This window comes from Sciurus vulgaris (genome assembly GCF_902686455.1).
Source record: "Sciurus vulgaris genome assembly, chromosome: 11".
Taxonomy (NCBI): domain Eukaryota; kingdom Metazoa; phylum Chordata; class Mammalia; order Rodentia; family Sciuridae; genus Sciurus; species Sciurus vulgaris.
This window is the reverse complement of record NC_136472.1, coordinates 57,410,519-57,433,263: the sequence shown is the minus strand read 5'-3', so window position 1 is coordinate 57,433,263 and position 22,745 is coordinate 57,410,519. Positions and strand designations below refer to the sequence as shown.

Sequence of the window (22,745 nt, the reverse complement as noted above, 5' to 3'; positions counted from 1 at the left end):
CAATAATGCTAGTGGTTGGAATGTACTGTCTTTCAGGGTATGGATGTGTCTGGGTAAGACTGTTTGTGAATGTCTCCCCGCCTGTGTGTATGTGTGCATTTGTGTACATTTGTGTACATGTGTTTAGATGGTCAGGCAGGCCCCTTCTCTCTAGGTGGAATTCGCTCTTGGCCCATGCCTGAACTTCTTGAGCCAGCTAGGGCCCGCGCTGCGGATGGAATTTCCATTAAGAATTAAGCAGCCCAGCACTGGGAAGCCAGGCAGGCAGAGAGGAGGGGATGGAGGGGGAGGAGGCTTCAACTCTAAGCTGCTTTGGGCAGCCTCAGTCCTGAAGTGCTTTGAAGGGCTCTTACACAGGTCTTCCTAGGGCCATGGCTCAGAAGGATGGGCAGGGAGAGAGAAGCTGCTCACAGGCGCCTATGTGAGGAGACCTGGAGTTGCTGCGGGGCCAAGACTGGAGCCATGAGGCGGCCCCCAGGGAATGGAGAGGCGGCCAACAAGGGTCCAGGTGGCTGGGGCCTATGGGGATTCCAGGAGTCCAGGAGGCTGTGTTGTGCTGTAGGTATCTGGGAAGGGGGTGTGTGTGTGCGCGTGCGTGTAGGGCGCAGGGCATTAATGTTAACTGTCTCAAGGGAACATGTAGCAAACGGAGTTATTCCTCCCTTGTCCCAAAATCCAGGTACACAATTTGGTCTTAGAAATAAAAGCCTCTGAGATTTTTTGCTAATGTTGATGGCTATTTAAAATCTAAGCCTCATTCCATTTCTGGTATATTAAAAAATATCTTGACTTTCCAGGTAATCTTATATACCTGACCTTATTCCATACTTTTCAAACCGTAGGAGCAGGTAGAGATGATGATGATCCTCATGGTATATGTGGAAAAACAGAAGCTGAGAGAGGTTAAGTGACTTGCCCAAGGACATGCAACTAGAAAGTATAGAGGCAGAATGCAAAGAAAGGTCTCTTTGAGAACAAAGTCCAGACTGTTTTTCTCATACTGTTGTATGTGTGTGTGTGCGTGTGTGTGTGTGTGTGTGTGTGTTGGATGAGGGGCATTAATCTCAAGTGTCTCAAAGGAGCATGTAGCAAACCAAGTGTGACCTACCAGAAACAGACTGAGAAAAGATTATGCAAACTGCCCCTTTGGGGAATGCTGTGACCCCAGTGATAGCATCCACCCCCAGTTCACTGGAAGCCCCAAACCCTGTCTTACTCCCTGACAGTCCTTGTTGAGACAGGAGCTGGGGAGGAGAACCAGGTAATCTGGAATGAGTGGAGGCTGGGAGCAAAACTGGCTTGTCTGAGGGGAATGACTTGGTCACATATATATCCCTGGGCCCCTAGAGAGCTGAGGCAGGTGACTTAATGCCAATGTCCAAAGCCAGGGAGCAACATACAGTTTCAGTTAGAATCTGAGAACAGAAACAGATAATTAGCATCAAGGAAGAGAAGGTGAAGTGGGACTTGGAGTGGACTTTGTGTCATTGCTCTCCCTCTTCCTCAACTTGAACACATAATGTAGCAAAGTGACATAGTTGGCAGTGATTAGGTTAGATGCCAGGAAGAACTTCCTGCCAATGAGAAAGTTCAAACTTTGGAACAGGGCCCAAGGGAAGCCAGGGCTGCTTTTTCTTGGTGATCTACAAGAATAGGTAATGGTTCTCCAGGCCGTGGGGATTCATGACAGGAAGGAGGGAGTTGGATGGAATGACCTCCAAGCTTCCTTGCAGTTTAAGAATGCAACATTCCTGAGTTTTTGGGTAGGAATCAAACTTCTCTAGACTTAGCCATTTGACATGGAGTCCAGAGTGGGGTGGGGAGTGTCTGATTTGCCTAAGCCTGAAGGAGTCTTTGCATCAGCTCCTGCCATTTTTGGCAGATCTGTGATGTGAAGGGTAACTTATGTGGGTGACTTAGGGTCCAAAGGGAAGCACCTGCAGTGAATGAACCAAGTCAAATTCCAGGCATTTGGAGGCTGCTGGGTTAGGCGGCTCCCTCCACAGAGCATATGAACTGCACCCAAATCCCTCCTTGTTTTGCTTCAGTTCCAAGAGAAATGATTGCAGCGCATTCCCTTCCCCTCTCCAGATGTTGGCATGCGGGGCACATCTGGGCGTCCCAGCCCTGATGGCTCCGCAGGCTCCGGGGTGATTGCCTGCCGTGACTCCCGCCCTGCCCATGGGTGAGCCAGGTCTCTAATTAGGCCTGACCGCGTCCCCATTCCAGCGCTCCCACAGATGACAGCACGATGTTTCCACTGCCAGGGGCACTGAAATAGCCCTCGGCCCTGCTGAGATTCGGTGCCTGACGCGGGACAGAGGCTTGGCAGGGAGCGCGCTGCTGTGGAAAGGCCTTGGGATTCTGCAGCCGCCTCGGAGCAGGGGGGCGGGGGCGAGCGGGGCGGGGGCGGGGGGCAGCAGGCGGCCCCTGGGCTGGGCCGGCCCCAGCGGCTACTTTGCGCCTGCCTCTGGAGCTCCAGCTGCGCCCTGTCACCACTGGCCACTCGCACGCACCCGCTTGCTCCCTCGCATGCTCAGAAGAAAAGTAAGCAGACAAGGTGGCCTCCCTGACTGCCTGAATCCACGGCTGAGGTTGGATCTGCCAGCCCGGTTGGGGACAGAGCAGGTTTGTGACTCTTTGGATGGTAGGTGTGTGTCAGTGAGTGCTTACGAGTGGGGAGCATGTGCCAGTGGGAGGGAGTGTGTCTGGCCCCAGATGTGGGCATGAGGCTGGGTGTATGAGTGTATCTGTGTGTGATATGGGCCTGGAGTGTGCTCAGAGGTGGCTGTGTGTCTATGTGGCACCTGCCATGTGGGGTGGGTGGTGTCTGCACCTGTGGAAGTGCATTTGTAGGGGATGGTGCTGGAGGCCCTGAAAAGGGTTCAGCCCATCCGTATTTGGATGATGGCTGCGTGAGTGAGCCTGTGGCCTCAGGAGCTGGGTCATAAGGAACAACATCTGAACTCACATTTTCTAGAGTGCTTGACTTGTCCCCAGGCTGAGGTGTCTTGTCTGTGTCAAGCAGCTTTGGTTTCTCAGGGCTAGAGGCAGAGTAAGATCAGAGCTCTCAGCCACCACCAGAGTGAATGGGGCTCCGACCCCACTTGAATGGGCCAGGGTTAGGGAGACAGCTTGGGGGACCAGAAGAGGCAGGAAGACAGAGGGATGTCCACTCACACAGCGTACACTCATAAGGCACGCACACAGTGCTTGTGGCTGCTCAGGGCACACATACTCCTGTCCACATGTCTGTCATGCACACACTTCCTCTCAGTGCAAACACGCATACATTCAATATGTATCCCATGGAAATGGTAAATGCAAACCGCATATGCCTGGTTTGATCTTATTCTCAGCCTTTAGTTCCTCAGTGTCCCCCAGCCCTTTCTGCCTATATTTGGTACCTCTGATAAGGGGTCCAAAAAACTGGCCTCAACAGGGAATATCTTAAATCTTGGTCTTTGGCTGGGGCTGGGGGCAGGGTCATGGCAGGTGGTGATATGATGCTTTGGGGTGTCTTGTTTAATCTGAACTGAGGGTGCCCAAGAAATTCAGCTAGAGAACATTCTTAAACCTAAAGTCTGGGACTTTGAAGCATCATTTGCCCTTTTAGGGGTGAAAAGTCTAGTCTCACAAGGCAATAAGGTAAGGCTAGGGTCTGAGGCACACCTCAATACCTATAATTTTCTTCAGGTTCTCTTTACACGCTGGATTCTCCCTGCTGCAGAAGAGTAGTGAGCCTTTGGACTGGGAAGATCAGTGAGTGGAGCTGGGCTGATTCTTTTTTTCTGATTTCTTTCTTTCAGTCATCCATCCCTACTTTGAGTCTCCTGTCACAGGCTGGGGAAGGACAGCCTTTGCTCTGTTCCTCTCTCCTTTTCTAGTAGTTATTTCTTTCCTTGACAAAATCATCTTCTTCATGATGTCCTTCCCCTGAAGAACCCTGGGGACACTCTCAACAATGCTTTGAAGAGTAGGTGCTTCAAAATATCAGCTGCTGATGGTTATTATTATTGTTGTTATTATTTTATTTTGAATTCTAGATCTCTCCCATTCTGACCATTCTCTTCTGATCATGTTTCCATGAGGTGCCCGGACTAGATGTGTTCCTTCAGTTAGGAAGTTAGACTTCTTTCTTAGTGCTTGTGGTTTGGTCTAAGGGGTACCCCATCAATTCCCCTAATATGCAAGGGGGAAAAGTCACGCTCATTCATTTACTGTAGGAATTACTCGGATCTTCCCCTTGGCCTGATCCTAGACAGGACCTTTGGGACTGACGAAGTAAGTGTAGGCTGTGATCAGTCCAACAGGCTTCCTGCAGAGTGAAGGTGGGGGGAAGGAAGTATTTTCCTACTGTGTTTCTCTTCTTACCCTGGCTACTAGGAAGCTCTAAGTCCATCACATTGCTCCATTCTAGTAACTAACAGTTACTAGAACCAGGGCTTTGATCTCTTTAATATCTACATTAACAACTTCATAGACCATAATCTTAAACTATAAATCCCCATATCCTTTGGAGAGAGAGAGAGAGAGAGAGAGAGAGAGAGAGAGAGAGAGAGAGAGAACAGAAGAAATAAATGAACAACCAGCAATTAGGCATTCTGTTGGTCTCTGAGGATGGGAACCACATTGTATGGGTACTTTTCGAAACATCCTCAATCTCAAATATGTCATCCAAATTTTAAGCCAGATATCTCAATGTGGCTTCTGTAGGCTTGAACTCTGATTCCTGACCATGCCTTGGGACCTTTTTTCCTAGTGGCTTTGGGAGATAATGCCCGTCTCTGTGCTGGCTCAGACAATGAGGATTGTTGAGAATGAATCGAGCCATTGATCAACACCCCCTGCTCTGAGTGCTTCAGCTGCCAGCTCTTCTCTGTCTCAAAAGCTCAAGTGTCTGGGTACCCAAAGGCATTTGACCCTTGCCCTAAACCTGGCCGTGGCTCCATGGCTACTCCTTCCTCATGTATGTCTGCCTAGCCTAGGACTCTGCTGGGAGGTCTGTGTCTCTTGGACCTGAGTCCTGCCTCCCCCAGTATAGACTGCAAACTTCCTGATCAGGGCCTGGTGGAATCAGAGGTTTGGATGAGGAACTGGGAGTTCAGAGTATGTAGGGGCACACAAGGCTCGATCCTGATCTCTCCCCTGCATCTGTGAGGCCACAGGCCAGATCTCAGCCCTTTTTCCCCATACGGAATCTCAAGTCTACCAAATGCCCAGAAAGTCATTTGTCACCTCTTACTGGCAGAGTGCAGGGCAGGGGTTTGCCATACTGCAAAACTGAAGAAACGTCTAACCAATTAACTTCAATACTGATTAATTTACTCTCCCCAAGGCCATTAATGTTTGACAAAGAGTATGTGGAGAGCAACAATTAGAATATCTCTAATGGTGACCTTTCAGGACTCCTACTGGGTGCCTACCTCTTGGTACTGGTGGCTGTTGCTCATGTTCAAGGTTAATCCTCCCAGAAGAATTTGACCACAAAATGGGAAAGAGGAAATACATGGTGACCAGGAACTCAGCTGTGTGTGGTGGTGCTGGGTGTGGACAAGGGGTTTGTTCCTCCCCAGATAAATGCCACCCCAAAAAGGACTTGATTACATCTCTGCTAAAGATTCATATTATTTTTACTCTGCTTGTTCTATGGACTTTAAATTCAACCAAGTGAAAACAGATTCACCAGGTGAGGTGTCAGAACTTATGTGGGGAACAGTGGCTTGAGGCTCAGGGTGACTCACATTTGTTGAGTAATCTCCTTCTCCTCGTCCTCCTTCTCCTCTTCCTCCTCCTCCTCCTCCTTCTTTTTTTTGGTTCTTTGCATCTTTTGTTTCAGGAAACCTCTACAATAACCCTCTGAAATAGGTACTTTTATTTAAAAGATAAAGAAAAGGAAGCACTGAAAGTGCAAATAATGAGCCCAGGGTCAGAGCTAGCAACGATTCCTTCTCAGCTCTGTCTGACTTCAGAGTCTGGAGTGGGTGTCCACTGACCTCTAAAGAGATTGGGAACGTCCTCATTTTGAAGGTCTGGGAATCAGGTAAGAGCAGTTATTTAGGAAAAGTGGGGACAGGACAAAGGGCTTGACTTCTCTGACCCCAAGACCTGAAGGTCATCAGCATCATTGTCTGGGAAGGCATCACTGGCCTTCCAAACCTTAGATGGAGACTGCTCTGTGGGGAGCAGGGATGGTGGGGGATGAGAAAGGCCTACTGGGCTGGGCAGGGATCCACACCCCAGTGCCAGGGTTGGGCAGCAGTGGACTTCTGTGGCTTCACTCTTCCCTGGAGCAATGTCTGCCCTGGACTCTGCAATCCAGCCAACCCAATCTCCCCTTCCCTGGCTGTAGGTCCCCTTAGTGCCAAGTTCTGGGGGAATCTTGGATATTTTGAGGATGTCTCTGGGCAGAGAAGACTTTGTTCAGAATGATGCAGTATCTGTAGGCGTCAGCAGTCTAACTGGGTAATTGTGTATGGTGTTCACTTTCTGCTGGAGAAATGGAGGTTTTGTCTTACAAACCAAATATCCTGGTTTGGAAGCCATGTGAAATGAGGCCTGTGGTCTGCTTCATTATGGCCTGTGTGTTGTGCTGGTTTAAAAGATGCTGTTGTGGACAGAGCATTCCACTTTGGACCTCCCACCTCTGATGGAGGGTCAGAGGTGGGCAGCACATCCTGGCAATATGCAGGGGAAAGAGCATGGGCTTTGTAGCCAGATAGTTCTGAATTGGAGCTTCAGTTTGCTCATCTGTAAAATGGGGTTGTTTGTACTAAAATGGTGAGACTAGAATTAGAAAATTTATTTGAAGCATACCATCTGGCTTAGAATAGACAAATCCTGAAAGGTAATATCCTCCTTTCCAGTCCCACTCACCTTCTGGGAAAGAACACTGCCTGACAAGAGCTTGATTCCAGCTCTAGCTCAGTTTATGAGCACACTGTGTTATCTTGTGTCAAGTCACTTATCTTCTCTGAATCTCTCTTTCCTTGTGTGTAAAATGTGGGAAGAAGCCATTTCTCTCACCTCTATATTTTTTGAAGAGAATTAAAGAGACTGAAGTCAGAGACTATCTTGGAAGATCCAGAAAGTTCTGTCAATACTGATTTATTTGTGCTTCAAATATTCATGAAGGTATTTTCTTGTGCTGGGATCTAGACAAGGCCTGGGGATTAAAGGGGTAGGGAACATCCCAGTCCTCAGGCTCCAATAGGAACCTGTGGCAAGACAGACTTGTAAACACCAAGGGCCTGCCTGTGGGGCATGATCAAAGCAGGTCTTAGAGACAGTGGTGTCTCAGAGGGGAAGTGTCATCTCCAAGTGTGACCATCAGAGGCTGGTAGAGGTGAAAGTGCACAGCCTAGTCTTGAGAGATAACTGGAAGTTGACAGAGAGTTAAGAGAAAGCTGTTCCAGGCAAAGACCTGTGTGTGCTAAGGCAATTAACTTTGCTGAGTGTGATAAGCAGTTATGACCATAGCCGATGGCAGGGGTGGGCAGTAGTGATGGGAAATCAGACAGGAGATGTTTTGGAGGGAGGGCTGTGTGTTGAACCCAAGGCCCTGTGAGTGCTAAGCACATGCACGACCCATCCACATCCCCAACCACTGACAGGCAGGCACCAGGGTATTTTAGGCAGGGAGGGTCATGGCTAGATATGGGTTCACTCAATTATTCAACTAACATTCCTTGCATATTTACTAATCATGTCAATTTTTAAATTTTGACATGGCATGATATTAAACTTAATGAAAACTTGCAGAAATCCTTCTTTATTCCTATTCCTCAATTGGGTACATGAGGTTCGATTTACTTTATCATTCTAATTTCCTCTTCAATAATATAAAAATATATCATTTTATCTTATAAGCATAAAATAAACTTATTTTTACATGTATTTGTTTATATAATTTATATTTCATGTTTTGGATGTTACTATATTTATTTTTGTTGTATGTATGAACACATATAAAATGTTCTAAATCAATTTCAGACTGAATTGGAGACATGATTTCTCTGTCTAAATCCTTCAGTGTGTATTTCTTTAAAAGAAGAAAAGTCTCTTACAATGTATCCCAATAATCTCTTGTAGCTCCCCATTTCCCTCTCCCCACTGAGGAGCCAATCTGAAGACTACTTTTAGTTTAGTCTCCTTCAATTCTGAGCAATTCCTCTGCTTTATTTGTTTATTTTTGTTGTGCTGGGGGTTGAACCTAGGGCCTCTTGTGTGCTAGCCACCTCCAAGTGACTCCCTCATGTCACTTTTATGTTTTTGTTATTATGTTTTTATTATGTTGCGTATCCCTCAATTTGAGTTTGTCTGGTGGTTCTGCATCATTGGATTCAAGCTGTATATAAGTGGGCAGGAAGATGGGTTCTCTGAAGTCTTGTATCAGCAAGCCATGATGTGGGAGTCAGTCCCTTGCTGGTGACAGAGGCTAATGGGAATGTTCAGAATGCCCACCACTTTCTCCACTGTGAAATTACTATTTTTTCCTTGGTAATTTGTGGAGTGCGACTTTGAGACTATGTATATATCCTATTCCTCATCAAATTTATGCCCACCAACTTTATGGTCATTGATAATTTTGAATTCATCATTTCTTTTATGTTTATGTTGACCTTCTCTCTTCTTCCCTCTCTCCTTCCTTCTTTCCCTCCCTCTTTCCCTTCTTTCTTTCTGCTTGGGTCTCATATATTCCTCATCTACTCAATGAGCTAAATCAATTACTATCTTTCATTTTATTTGATGTTCACAATGTTCCAGATTCAATCAGTAGGAGTTGTACGAACTGGTTTCTGTTCCTTTTTGACTTGTCCCCATGATAGTACTTCTTTACTATCTGTTATAACAAGAAGTTACCAACTCATTTTGTTCTCTGTTGCTCCAGTCCATTCATCCAAGGAGTTCAGGATCCTTTGTGTGAAGAGTGGTCTTTGGAAGCCAAGATCCAGAGACCACATGTGCCCCCTGTTATTGGCGTGTCATCTTTTCCATGCTCCTTTAGCAGAGTTAGGACATATATGACTATTTCTACAATAAACAAATATAATGCACTGTTACATATTTTTAGAAGAAAACAATCTGAAGTGCCTGAGGCAGAGAGTAATGGGGTAGCGGTACGTTAGACTGGGTGGTCAGTGAGGGCCACTTTCGGGAAGTGATATTTGGAAAGACTCACAGCTCCGAGGTGTCTGGATTGAAAGAAGAGAGAGCCCGGCGACTTTCATTATCCAGGCAGTAATTACTGTGGAATTCAGTCAGGACAAGAGGGCACCATGACCAATGAGTGTAGGAGGTGAGGGAGATGGAATCGAGGCACCTGGTGGGTTGGTGTCTCACAGGCCTGTTAGACTCAGCATGTACAAAGCCGAGCTTCCAGCATCTTCCCCTGCATGACCTTCCTCATCCCTATCCTCATCAAGCACTTCAGATCTCACCAAATGGCTTTTTTTTTGCTTATGCAGCTGCCCAAGTCAGAGACACCTGGAAATCATCCTTAATGCTTCCCTTTCTCAAATCCCAAGCCACCCCACATCTTATTGATGTTTAATGCCCATCTCTCAAATCCATCACTTTCCTCCTTTTCCACCAGCATTTTCTAGTTTGAGGTACCATTTTTATGCTTCCTCAGTGGTCCACCTACATCTATGCTCTCCAGACAGTATCCAGAGCACATTTCAGAACATGACTCTGTTCATGTCATTTTCCTCCTTAAACATAGTTCAGTGGCTTCATACTGATCCTAAGGTAAAGATCAAACTCTACCTGCAAGGTCGTGCTTGTGTAGCCCTGCCACCCTGGCTTCTATCGTCCCTCAGGCTTCTTAGGCCCCACTCACTTAAGTCCTTTGCAAGGCTGTTCCTCTACACAGAACACTCTTCCTTTCTTCATGTAACCAAAGTCCTACTTGTCTCTCACTTATCCATTCAATTGTTATTCTATGACTCCAAGACTAGGTTGAATTCCATTTTATAAAGCTTTCAAACACATATGACTCCATCAAAGCTTTATCACACTTGCAGTTTTGCATGTTTATTTAATAATTAATGCTTATCTTCTCTATTTGATGATGAGCTCTGTGAGGGCTGTTACCATGTCTGGTTTTGCTCAATACTTCATCCTAGGAGGTACCGTGTTACTGACACAGACTGCAAATACACTTTGAATGAGTGAATGAATGAATGAAATTTTATCAGCTAAGCAACCAGTTAATGATGGTACCATTTGGTAGAATAAAAATTTAAAAGACAAGTAGATTTGAAGATAAAGATAACAATTCACTTTGGGAAATGTCATGTTCAAGGTATGTGTCAGCCACATTTATGTCCCCTAAAGGCTTTACCATCTTTTGGGCAAATAAATTTGACTGTCAATCAGGAACTTTTGGGGACTGGTGACAGGTGGCATTGAATTCCTGGATGATTCTAAGGAGGAAAAGGTGGTTAATAGCATGGCATGCCTGTGCTTCTTCATTAACCCCATCTCTGGTTTGTATGGAGATATGAGAGGCTTTCAGATGGTCCTGACTTTCCTTGGTTGCTTGTTTGGAAGATCTTTACAGACTCTACAAAAGTTAAGGGTTACTTTCATGATTCCTATGGGCCAAGAGCTGCCCACCTCCCCCAACCCATGGAACTGCACCAGACGTAGGCCTGAAAGAGAACACAGAGTGGGTCTTTGTAAGTCCTGTAAGCCATTCTTGCAAAGATGTCACAGCACCAGGACAGATCAGACTGTTGGGTGCCCTGGTTCACTCACTCTGGCCTTCCTCACTCACCCACTCATTCAGTGATTGTCATCTTTCGGTTACTCACCTACACACCCATCTGCTACCCACTTATCCATTCGCTGATGAAAATTTATGTTGAGCAAAACTCAAGGCTGATGAGTCACCCTCACACCCCTCTCTTTCCTCCCTCTTTCCTATCATCCTCCCAACTTGGAAACCCAGGTAAGGAGCACTGGCTGAGTGCCGGGGGGCATGGGATTGCAGAGTACTAGCAGGAAAAGTGGCTGACCAGAGCTGCCACACTGCTTAGCCCTCTTGTCTTGCTCTCTGCTTTTCTGGCTCTCCATTGATGAGAATTTAGGAGTTTGATTCCTTGGTCAGAGAGATATAAAGTAATAACTGGGCTCTGCAGAGGGGATAGGGACTCAGTCCTGAAAGGCAAAGAGAAACATAGCTCCCTGTGGGTCTTACTGTGGAGGGGAGGGTGCTTAAGTATTCCTTTCCATTTTCTACCATGATTGCACTTTAACCTTGTGGAATTTGTAGAGAGCCTGGGTGGAAGGGTGGCAGAATTTTAAAATGTGGCATTTAGAAACCAGGCACTGGACTAATCCTGGCCCCACCTCTCCAGAAGCTGCTCTTTCAGTTCTCTGAAGACTGTCATTTACAAAGAGCTCCCCAGAATGTGTGCTGTCCATCTGCTGCAGTGGCAGATGAGCTGGAACTGAGTAACATAGGACAATGGCAGTGGCATCAGATAAGAACATCTTAGAAAAATAACTGAAGTTGGCAAGCGTCTAGATTACAGACTCATCCACTCCTTTCCTCACTCACGCATTCATTCAAGGATCTGCTCAGCTCCTACATGCCAAGTATTGTTCTAGGCACTGGTGATACAGCAGTGGGCAAAGCACACATTTCTTGTCCTTATAGGATTTGCTTTTTGCTTTGGGAAGATGAACAGTACACAGGACCATGTACAGTATATAAAATGGTACTGAGTGCTATGGAGAGATATAGAGTATGGTAAGGGAGCTCCAGGACAGGAAGGGGTGTGTACCTTCACATGGAAAGGAAGGCTCAGAGGAAGTGGAAGTGAGACCCATGCGAATATTTGGGGGAAGAGCAATCAAATAGAGAAAATAGCAAGCACAAAGGTCCTGAGTCATGTTTGAGGAAGAGCCTGAAGGTCAATATGACTGGAATGAAGTGAGAGATGGGGAGACTTTAAGTCATTGAGGTCAATGCAATACTGGAGGCCAGATCATGAAGGCTTATATATGTTATTTGAAGACTTCGGCTTTTAATCTGAATAATGTAGATGGACATTGGGAAAGTGTTTTTTTTTGTAAGTTGTGGATGGACACAATACATTTTTATTTATTCATTTATTTTTATGTAGTTAGTGATGAAGATTAAACCCAGGGCCTCAAATATGCTAGGAAAGTGCTCTACCACTGAGCTACAACTCCAGCCCCAGTGGAAAAAAAATTTTTTTCTAACAGAAGAGCAAAAATTCTTTTCCAGCATCTTATTTTAAATATAGCAAGAGTCTCACAAAAAGAAGAGGACTTACAGGGAACCAGGAAAGTGTCAAAATAAGGCACAGCCTGTTATTGTCCCAGATCAGTATTAGGCAGTAGTGTTCTTCCTGGAAGGCACAATTTGGAAATGTGATTACCCAAAGCTCTGAAGATAATGTCAAATGCCCAGGATAGTGAACTTGGAATGGATTCCCTTAACTGGAATCAATGGCAATGAATTACTGACAACATTAAGTCTAGGTTACAGCACTCTGGAATCCAGAGTCCCTGTTGCTCATAGGTAAATCTATAAAGGCACTGTGCAAAATGTGCGCAGGCTGGCCCTCTGGTCTGGAGAACATATTTAAAAACAAGGGCACACAGCCTAGAAACCAAACTTTACATGAACTAACAAAAATAATCATTTTAGAAATAACAGTATGTATGCTGGATAATATAGCAGGTTCTAAGATGAATGTCTCAAAGAGGTTTCCTGGACAGCAGCCTTGAGTTTCATCTGTTCTTCATTAAAAGAAGCTCCATAGGTTGATGATGACAATTAAGGACCAGAATGCTGATCCTTTTTGCCCATATCTTGCAATTCTTCCACCAACATTTTCTCTTCAACTTGGCAGCACTTGACTCAAATTGAGAAACTCCTGCCTGCAATGCAACTGCAGGGTCTTCTAGCTCAGAGAGCTTCTAGTCTCTTTCTAATACCTTGTCCATGTTGACTCTCAGTATGTCCGCAACCTCATTTACTTGATTTTGTGTCTGCTGAATTCTCTGATTACTGCCAGTGGCAGAACTGGAAGCTGCAGAGGCACCTGCAGACATTTTGGTTGTGGGTGAAGGTTCTCGGAGCTGTGTGGTGGGCAGAGGAGGCAGGAGAGGTAGGCGGGGAAGGACAGAGCCGTGCTCTGGTCCCCATTGGAAAATTTTGAGCATAGAAATTATATGCTCTGGCTGCTATGAAGATGATAAATTGTGGGAGGGAGGAGGAGAGAGGACTGAGGAGCCTCTAGTAATTTAAGTGACAGAAGATGGTGGTGTGGATCCAAGTCTACTTATTCATTCATTTACCTGTCTAGTTTAGTTTTTATTGTATGAAAGTATGTGTAACAGTGCCTTTGAGGCCCTTCATCACTTTCATCCATTCCTTCTGTCCCCCAGTGATCTGTCCTGTTCTCTTTCTTGCTTTCAATAAGTCCTTACCTGCTACATGGGGAGCATTGCACCAGATGCTGACCAAAGTGGACATATTCTTGTGGGAATTTGGCCCCAGTATGGAGACAAGATTGTCCCATAGGAGGTCATGGTCAGCTGTGAAGCCATGCATGGTCCAGCAAGCCTAGGATGAGGGGTATCAATACTTCAGTATTCTAGGACTCCTGTGGTGGTGGGTAGTCAGAGGAAGCTTCTAGGTGGTGCTCACATTTAACCTGAAACTTTATGAGTGGGGAGGGAAGGTCGGTCCTGAAGGATACCTTTCCTGAAGTTTGAACATAAGGAACATGTTATGTAGAGGATGGAATGTTAAGAAGGGGTGGGGTGGTCTGGGAACCATTCCTAGAGAGCCAGGGGAGACTGAGGAGACCTGACCTCGAGACAGAAGCTAAGGGAGACATAACAGGTTTTGGAGAGGATGTTAGCAATGAGAATTGCATTTTGAAAGACTGAAACAGATAAGCATGAGGAGGGATAGACTGGGGGCTGGGAGGGCAGCAAGACTGGGGCCTTGAATGAGTCCTTCTTGGACTTATGGCCAGCAGGGATTCTGTTAGGGTGGCCCCCAGATGTTCTATAGCCAGGTATGCAATATGGGGTACCAAAAGCTAATATAACCAGCAAAAGGGAGTGGATGTCACTGGAACTCGAAGATACCTTTGAGTAAAGAATAAAGAGCAGCCTGGATTCTGGGCAGAGTAAGCTGGAGCAAGAGTTTGGGTCTGGTTTCTGGTCATGACTCTTTTGGAAGTTTCTGGGGGAGGGAGATCATTGGGTTATAGGAATATTAGATCCAGAGAAGGAGCTCATCTAACCCAGCCTTCTCCTCTTACAGATGGGAAATTGGAGGCCCAGACAGAGGGCCTCCATGGTTCAAGACCAGATAGATCACTTGTGGCAGAAAGGTTGAACATTTTATTGAACTTGTGCTGGGAGAATCACTATATTTTATTTAATTATGCATTTATATATCTTTCTCCAAGGAGGAAGAAATTCTAAAAGGTAAGTTTTTATTCATTGCTTTCTCTATCATCTCCTGGTACTTGATGCAGAGCAGATATTCTCCTTGACCCCCAGGAACACAGTCTCTCCCCTCTTGACCTAGACCAAGACAGAATGTTAGGCTGGCCAGCTGTGGGATCAGAAAGAACTGCCTGTGGCTGCCCAGTTATAGGTCTTTAGGTATTCATATAGCTTTGCCTGTGACCAGTTTTTATGAGCCTCAGCTGCTATACTCATAACCTGGCAAAGTCTTACTGGTGGCCATGAACACATGTGATTAAAAGGGCCTGCCACTCCACAATGAAGAGCCTACTGAGAGGAGAAGAAAGCTGGGGTGTCTTCTGCCGGGTGGTTCCTCTTCCTGAAGTCATTGAAAGAGGAGAAAGCTGCTGCTCATCTGGAAAGAACTCAGCCCACGGCCTCCAGTGGGCACTTGGGAGGTGTACTTGGGGCTTAAGTCCGATGCTTAGCCTGGCCTGAGCCTGGGCCTCTGGGAACTTCACCAGACCCACTTATTTGTTCCCCTGCTGTCTCAAGTTGCTGAAGTTCACTGATAAAGCAGCCTCTTCCCCAGCACACAGCAGTCTAAAAGCCAAACTTCAGACAGAAGTGTCCTTGGCATGCCCCCTAAGTACATTCAGGATCCTAGATGGGACAGCTAATGGGGGGACACAGTTTCCCAAAGAGTCAGTGAAATTTGGGTCATTGCTCCTGCCAGCCCAGGCCCCAGGATCTGCATCAGTGCTTGAGGTGGGGGTGGGGATAAGTGGTTCTTCAGCTCTTGGTCAACACATCCTGTTTGCCTTGTGCTGTAGGCTCTGCAGGGACCCCACATGGAGGGGCATGAGTTCCTCTTATGAGCAAGCAACCAGTAGACACAGGAATGTAAGTGTCCCCAGATCTACCTCCCAGGAAAGGCAGTTGGATTTTCTTCAGATGTGGGGCATCATGATGTCCAAGGTAGTTATCAGGGACCAAGACAGGTTTCAGACAGAACCTGAGAGAGAGTCTAAGAAAAACTGGGGTTCTGATCTAGAATCAGCCATTAATTTTCTGTGTGACTTTGGTCAGTCATTTGCCTCCTCAAGGCCTCGTTTTCCTTTAGTAGAAACTGCAGGGTTGGACAGAGACAATTCCTGAGGAACTGTCTTGCTATAACATTCTGAATTTCTTGCTTATATTACAGCAACAGGAATTTTGGTTAGGACCCTGTCTTCCAGATTTCTGTGTTGACACAGGGCTCATTTTTCACTACTTAAAAGTCCGCCTTTATAAATGTATCCCTTTGTGTCTTTTAAGAGACTCTTATTTCCATAAACTATTTTGCTTAAATACGTCCTTCCTATTTTCACTGCATCATATAAGGAAATCAAAGGACATCAAGCATGGTCACACCTATTATTATGTTTTGATCTTTGTAACAACTGTGCTAAGTACATGTATATATATATATATATATATATATATATATATATATATATACACATATATATTTATACCTGCTGTCCCAGATTGCTGAATATATATATACACACATATATATAAATATATATATTAGTAAATTTAGTAAATATATATTAATACCTCCAGTTTCCTAGGAGCAAAAAGACCCAGGGGGATTAAGTAACTTGACACAGCTCACTACTGCTAAAACTGACACTAGTCTGCAGGTTTCTTGGCTGTCCGTCTGTGCTCTTTTGTGTCACCCTTTAGATTTGGGAAGGAGCAACATAAAGGCTAGGGATGGGGGTTGTGGTGTTCACCAGGTGACAGGAGTATCAGGATGAGAGACAGGTACAGGCATGCCAACAGAGACCTGTACTATGTAAGGCTGAGTACTCAGCCTGGGGCAGCTCCCACTCAGGCCAGTATTGAGGAGCTGGGCGGCCCCATGCCTGGATATACAAAGGATGTGGTGGCAGTAGTTCTTCTAGTTTCTCTTTCACCCTGATTCTGTGCATTGTCTGCTCTTTTAGCAGGGTGGTAGGTATCTGGCCCAGCCCAGGGCTCTAAATTAACCTTCCTTTTCTTGTTTTTTAGAAGCCATCATGTTTGGTCCTCGAGATGGGCTGTTCTTTCCTGACCGCAGAAAGGGCTCTTAAATTAGGTAGCCCTCTTAACTTGTTTCTGTCTGGTTCAATCCAGCCAGATCTGTGTTCTGGGGAAAGTGAGCTGGGGCAGGTGGGGGGCAGGGCAAACCTCCCTTCAGACAGGCAGGAACAGTAGTGAACATCTTCGGCTGTTCTCCACCTCCACGCACCTTTTGCTGTGGTTTGGGATGGGCCAGGGTTCCATCATCGTCATTTGTCATGAATCCAGTTTTCATGTTTGCTAGGTCTGTCTTGGGGGCTACTATTCAGTTCCTGATATTTACTCCAGGGTCAACATCATATTGTATTTGGTATTGAGAAAAAAAAAAAAAAAGCCTTAATATCTGGCAGGAAAAGTCCCCCTAATTTCTTTTTCAGAAATATCTTACCTATTCATTTCAGATTCAAATTTTAGGAAAAAAATCCTGTGGGGGTTTGATTAGGATTATATTGAATTTATGAATCTGTTTATAGTGAATTGACATTTTCCGATCACAGGCATGATCTTTCATATACCTGAAATATCTCTTAACTTTTCTTGACCTTCTTTAAAATATTTTCATAATGTTCTAGTTTCCTCAATAAAGGGCTGGCACATAGACTCATGATGTACCTTATGTCTTTTGTTGCCATTATTAATGGTCTTTTCTTGTCCCCATCAACTTCCTCCTCCTCTCGCCCTTCCTTCCTCTAATGGCCTCTCTTATCACTTCCAGGGCATATGATGTGTTCCTGATGACCACATTTGCCTTTTTGTATCTTATTTTTAGCCAATGTTCTAAGCTCCTTTATAATTTAAAGTAATTTATTCACAGATGTTTTTGGGTCTTCTACATAGACAATGAGGGTGAATTGCTAGTTCATATTGTATTCTTATAAGAATTAGGGAAAGGTACTGTGTCTGGGAGGACACAGACCCACAACACTTGACTTGCCCAGTGGCCTGCCTGGTGGACTCAGCTCTACATAGGTGTGTGGCTGAGTGAGCACAGCAGGGGCCTGTTTCCTCCTCCGCCCTGTCTCTCGGCTGTGTACTATTCTGCCTCGGCAGATGTACCAGCCCTGGGGAAAACAACCACTGCAAATAGCAGTTTGATTTTTCTCCATTCTTATACATTTTTTCTCTCTCTATCCTAGCTAAGCTCTCTAAGACAACAGTGAATAAAACTTGTTGAGAAGTGGACATCTTTATTTTGTTTTGATATCACAGGAAATACTTCCAATGTGTCCTCTTTAGGTTTGTTCTTAATATTTTTATCTTGGTAGATGCGCTTTAATCAGTTTAAGAAAAGTTCCTTCTATTCCTTGTTTGCTTGAGGGTTTTGTTATAAATGGTTATTGAATTTTATCAAATTATTTTTCTTCATCTACTGAAATGGTGGTAAGATTTTTTTCTTTTTTCTTTTTTTGGTTTGCTTTAGTATATTGGACATCTTTCTAATATAAACCATGAGAAAGCAATTCCAATTTAATGGAAGAGATGCTGAGAGATTCAGGATTAATGTTATCCACAATTAGCATGTAAAACTGAGGGAAAGATTAGTGAATTGTGCTCATAGAATTCTGTCCCCATGGAAGATGTAAGGGTCAATCCAAAGCCACTGATGGAAAGATGAAGAAAGATGGACCCTCAGACATGGGTTTCTGGCTAGAATTTGTTCCTTGCTCACTATGTAATTTTTTTCTCCCAGTCCCCTCAGGCTGATTCTCTAGGTTAACATGGTGATCACGTTTGCTGTAGTAGAGAAAGGAAGTGACGGGCTGAACCCAGGGGCAGTGTTGAAAAGCTTCTCGAATCACACTTGGCCCAGGCTTCTCCAGGGAATATGGACAGAGGGAAAGGAGGTGCTGGCACCAAGTGAGGGCTTGGCATAGGATTCTGGAAAGTTCAGAGGAGGTGGAAGCCCATGTGGCAAGACACGCTTGGATAGCGTGAACTCCCATGGCCATGAGAGTCTGCAATGCCCATACAAGGGACAGCAGTGCAAACCCCATCATGCATAAGCAGATGGAGCCATATGGGGGATAACAAAGATTTGCCCTAAAGTGTCTCCCATGTGGGACTGACCCAACCCTGTTAAGCCCATGGTGGGCAGCACAGGAGAGTGGTGGTCAGGGTAGCCCAGTGTTGGACAGGACTCCATGGCAGACAGACCCCATCTGGTTTCTGAGGTGAACTGGTATCTCCATCCCTCAAAGCCTTTGGACATGCACAGAGCTGCAGGAGGTCTTGCTGGCTGAGAACTTTGGAAAGCTCCCTCTAGTGAGACTGGTCAGGGGTGGCAGGGTGGAGACTGCCTTGAGAAAGCAGTTTATTAATGGATGGATTGGGATTTCCAGAGACTTCAGAGACAATGCCTGGTCTGATAGGAACCATGAGTCAATGCTCAGACTTGGGGCTAATTTGTTGAATGAGGTAGTTCCATCCTGACCTCTCTAGGCAGGGTTGGTCTGGGAAGACAGAAAACAGGCCTTCCCAAGACTCATGGGGATGAAAAGTGGCAAAACAAAACAAAACAAAACAAAAAACAAAACAAAACCCAAAAAACTAGATTTGTGCTCCCAGAATGCAATGAGAAAAATAGAGAGAGGGCTGTGAAGAATTCAAGGTGCAGGCTGAGCTGATGGCACCTTCTATCCATGATTCTGATCCTGACATTGGCTTGGAGGCAGAGGCGGCCCTCCCCTGATCTTCCAAAGCCCCTAAGGAGATAAAGGACCAGTTGGAGGATGGGCCTTGGGGCATCCAACGGCACAAGTGTGTGATGGCCACCCCAATGGAACTCGGCAGGGGCCACAAAGTTCTAGCCTCAGTTTGTTCTCAGAGCAATAAGTATGGCATGGAGTTTGGGGGGCTTCAATCTTGGAGACAAGGGCAGGGTTGCAGGTCTGTCTTCTTGGCCTGGGAATATTTGGAATCCCCAACTGGACCATCCAGATCACCCTTGTGGAATCACCAACTCTCTCTTCTCTCCTCAGTGGACAGGAGAGTGGGTGGGAGGGCAGCTTCATCCAGCAGGAGCTACCATCTCCTCTCTGTGGGACATCCAACCCCTCTCCTGGGCAAGACCCCCAAGCCACACAGGTGTGTCTAGATCTCCATGTCCACTGGGCGAATGTTACCCGTTTTGTGCTCTCTGACCCACAGCTCTCTGTCTTTGGTTGAGTCCATTTTTCGAAGCAGTTGGTCCACAGGCTCAACCGTGCTTTGGTTGAACATGTCCGTCTCGTGCTGCAGCTGTGTGTACTGGCACAAATGTTGCCGAATCATCTCTGCCCTTTCCACTTCCAGCAGCTCCAGCTCCAAAGTGGTGGTCACCATCTCTTCAAACCACTTGGACTGGGCCTGGTTGTAGAGGTCCACAGTGCATGAGGTTGTCACCAGCCTGTGTGGGCGTCCTTCATGCCTTCTTGATGTCCTCCTCCATCTTGTTGCTCAGCTTGATCGCCAGCTGCTGGGCCTTCATCTCCAGGTCTCTCTGCCACTCTGTGAGGACTTTCCGGGCCTTCTCTACTGATGCATAGTGGCTGGTGAGTTGCTTGCCGAGGTCAGCAATTTGGTGGTCACACTTTTTCTTGTCTTTCTTGAAGTTCTCATGAAAGTTCATTAGGGGCTTCTCTACCTCGCTGTGAAGCTTGGCGGAGAACTTGAGATAAACTTCTGCTTCATCTGCCAGGCTCTTCACCTGAGCCCATGTTTCTCCCAGGGAGCCTTCCTCCTGTGCAGCCAAGTGGTTCTGGGAGAGCTTAGCCAAGTTCTTTGCATATTCTTCTTCATGCTTTATCCAATCTCGGATGAATTCAGACATTTCTTTCTGCATTTGTTTACCCTTCACTTGCTTTTTGAGCAGCAGTTCAAACCCCGCCACAGTGCTATTGCCTTGGGGGTCTTGCTTATCAGAAGTAGTCACAGTAACTCCACTTGGTTGGCTTCAGCAGCTGCTGTTCAGGCATTGTATCTGGGTGAGGGAATGTCACACAATTTATCATCTTCTCTGTGTGGTCACCTTTATTTTCAAAATTATATATTTTGTCTTCATTGCCTGAGGTTCTGTCTTCCAAGTGGTCTCCTCTGTTGGTGCTACTTTCCATGGAATTTTTATTTTGGTTTATTGATTCCTTCATTTCAAAGATTTCTTCTAGATTTCTTTTCAGAAGCTTTATCTCTTTAAGTTATCTTCCTTCTCCTGAAACATAGCTCTGATTTCACTCTTTATATCCTCCTTAAAGTCATGAAGCAGTTTTACTAAGTAAATTCTAAACTCCTTCTCTGACATTTCTTCTACTGTTTTGTCAATGGAGTCTATATTTGGAGCATCCTGGTTTGTTCAGAGTGCTTTATTCCCCCCTCCCCCCCTTTTATTTTTCATTTTGTTTGTGTGTCTTCCCATCTAGCCATGGGGATCTGAGGAACTACAGTTTCTACTCTGTAGACTTACAGGGTCTCTGAAGGTTTCAAATTCCTCACAAATCTGGGTTTCAGTTTCTGTAGGCTCTGCCATGCTGCAGTCCCCAAGATTTTTTTTTCTTATAACCCATTTACATGATGAGTTTATTCATCTATTTTCTAATGTTATGATAACTATGTGTGTTTTAAGTTAAACCCAGTGGAGTTATGATGTGTTATCATTTTCATTTATAGATGGATTTTGTTAGTTTTGTTTAATAAAGTTTCTTCATGTTTATATGAGATTTATCTATATATTTTCTTTCTTGTTTTGTTCTTGTCTAGTTTTGGCATCAATTGTGACAGTCTCCTAAAATCAACTGAGATGTGTTCTCTTTTTTCCTGTTTGAAGAGTTTGGGTAGCTTTATCTTTCCTTTGGATGATACGAAGACATCTATGGTCTTCTCTGGGCATGGCATTTTCCTGATGGGAAGATTTTAAACTACTAATTCATTTAGTGGTTATAGATCTATTTCTTCTTGAGTCAACATTGGAAAATTGTATTTTTCAAGGAAATTTGTTCATTTGTTTTTAATGGTTTTGCATAATCTCTTATCTCTGACTGTTAACAAAAATCTTTTAATACTAATCTTTGTGTTTTCTCCTTTTGTTCTGGTCTACCAAAAGTTTATCTACCTTATTGCTGTTTACAAAAACAAGTTTTAACTCTGGATTATTTTCTGTGTTTATTTTTATTTTGTGTTTTATTTAATGTTTGTTCCTGTCTTAACTCTTTTTCTTCTGATACTTTCTTTGAAATTATTTTCTTTTTAAAATTACTTATGTTATTAGAAGTTTGGAATTCTAGCTTTCAGAGTTTCTTTTTTTTCTTAAATTAGAAATGCTTAATTTAGCATTTAAGGCTTTGATTTTTGCTCTCAATTCTATTTTATATATTAGGAGATTTTTATGTATGCATTTTCATAATCATTCAGGCTTTCTCTCATTTCTGCTATCAATTTTTTGACCTATGGCTTGCATGTTTCAAACTATCCAAATGTATGGGAATATTTGTATGGGGTAGAGACTGCATCTATAGTATTGATCTTTAGAAATTTGCTGAAACTAGTCAATTAAAAAATAACTCACAAGTGTTTGAAGAGACTGTAGTTCTGACACCTTGGATGTAGTATTCTGTTCATAAACATTAAAGCTACCTTACTTGTACCATTCAAATCTTCTGTACTGTACTGATAATTTTTCCTGTTTGTCTTATCAACTAATTAAGAGAATTGTGTTGAAATCTCCACCAGTGATTCTGGACTAGTTCATTTCTCCTTGAAATTATATCAGTTTCACACTGGATATCTTAAGACCATATTTTAGAAATATCCTTATTATTATATCTTCCTGATGAGTAGAACTTTTAATTTTTATATAGTGAAGCTCTATAGCTCTATCTTATTGTCTTGAAACTTGTTTTGAATTATCAATATATACTAGCACCAGATGTCTTTAGTTAAGTATTTTTATGGTGTAAAATACATTTTTATTAATGCCTTGTAGTTATACTAAATATTGGGGCTCGTTTGACATAACCCTACAAGCCTGGGATAGAATTTGTTCCCCTCCAGTGCCTGGCACTTCCCTGCACCCTCCCTACCTCCCTCCTTCTGTTCCCCTCCCTCTACTCTACTGGTCTTCCTTCTATTTATTCATAGTTTAAAAAAATGATTAGTGCTTCATAGATAGACACACAGGTGAAATTCACTGTGGTGTTTTC

At 44.5% G+C, this 22,745-nt stretch overlaps 1 protein-coding gene across 6 annotated transcripts in view; it reads left to right on the top strand.

Annotated features, from left to right (window-relative positions):
• Positions 1-420: 420 nt before the first annotated feature.
• The window catches only part of INSC (INSC spindle orientation adaptor protein), a 130,682-nt gene continuing 108,357 nt past the window's right edge, over positions 421-22,745 (top strand). Inside the window, exon 1 of one of the 6 annotated variants that reach the window (XM_079102790.1) lies at positions 421-558. In XM_079102790.1, the coding sequence (XP_078958916.1) occupies positions 463-558 (96 nt within the window). In that variant the 5' untranslated portion in view covers positions 421-462. Of the gene's footprint in view, positions 559-2,404; positions 2,652-19,915; positions 20,106-22,745 lie in introns of those variants that run through there. The other 5 variants (XM_079102791.1, XM_079102792.1, XM_079102793.1 and 2 more) reach the window with 5 other exon arrangements.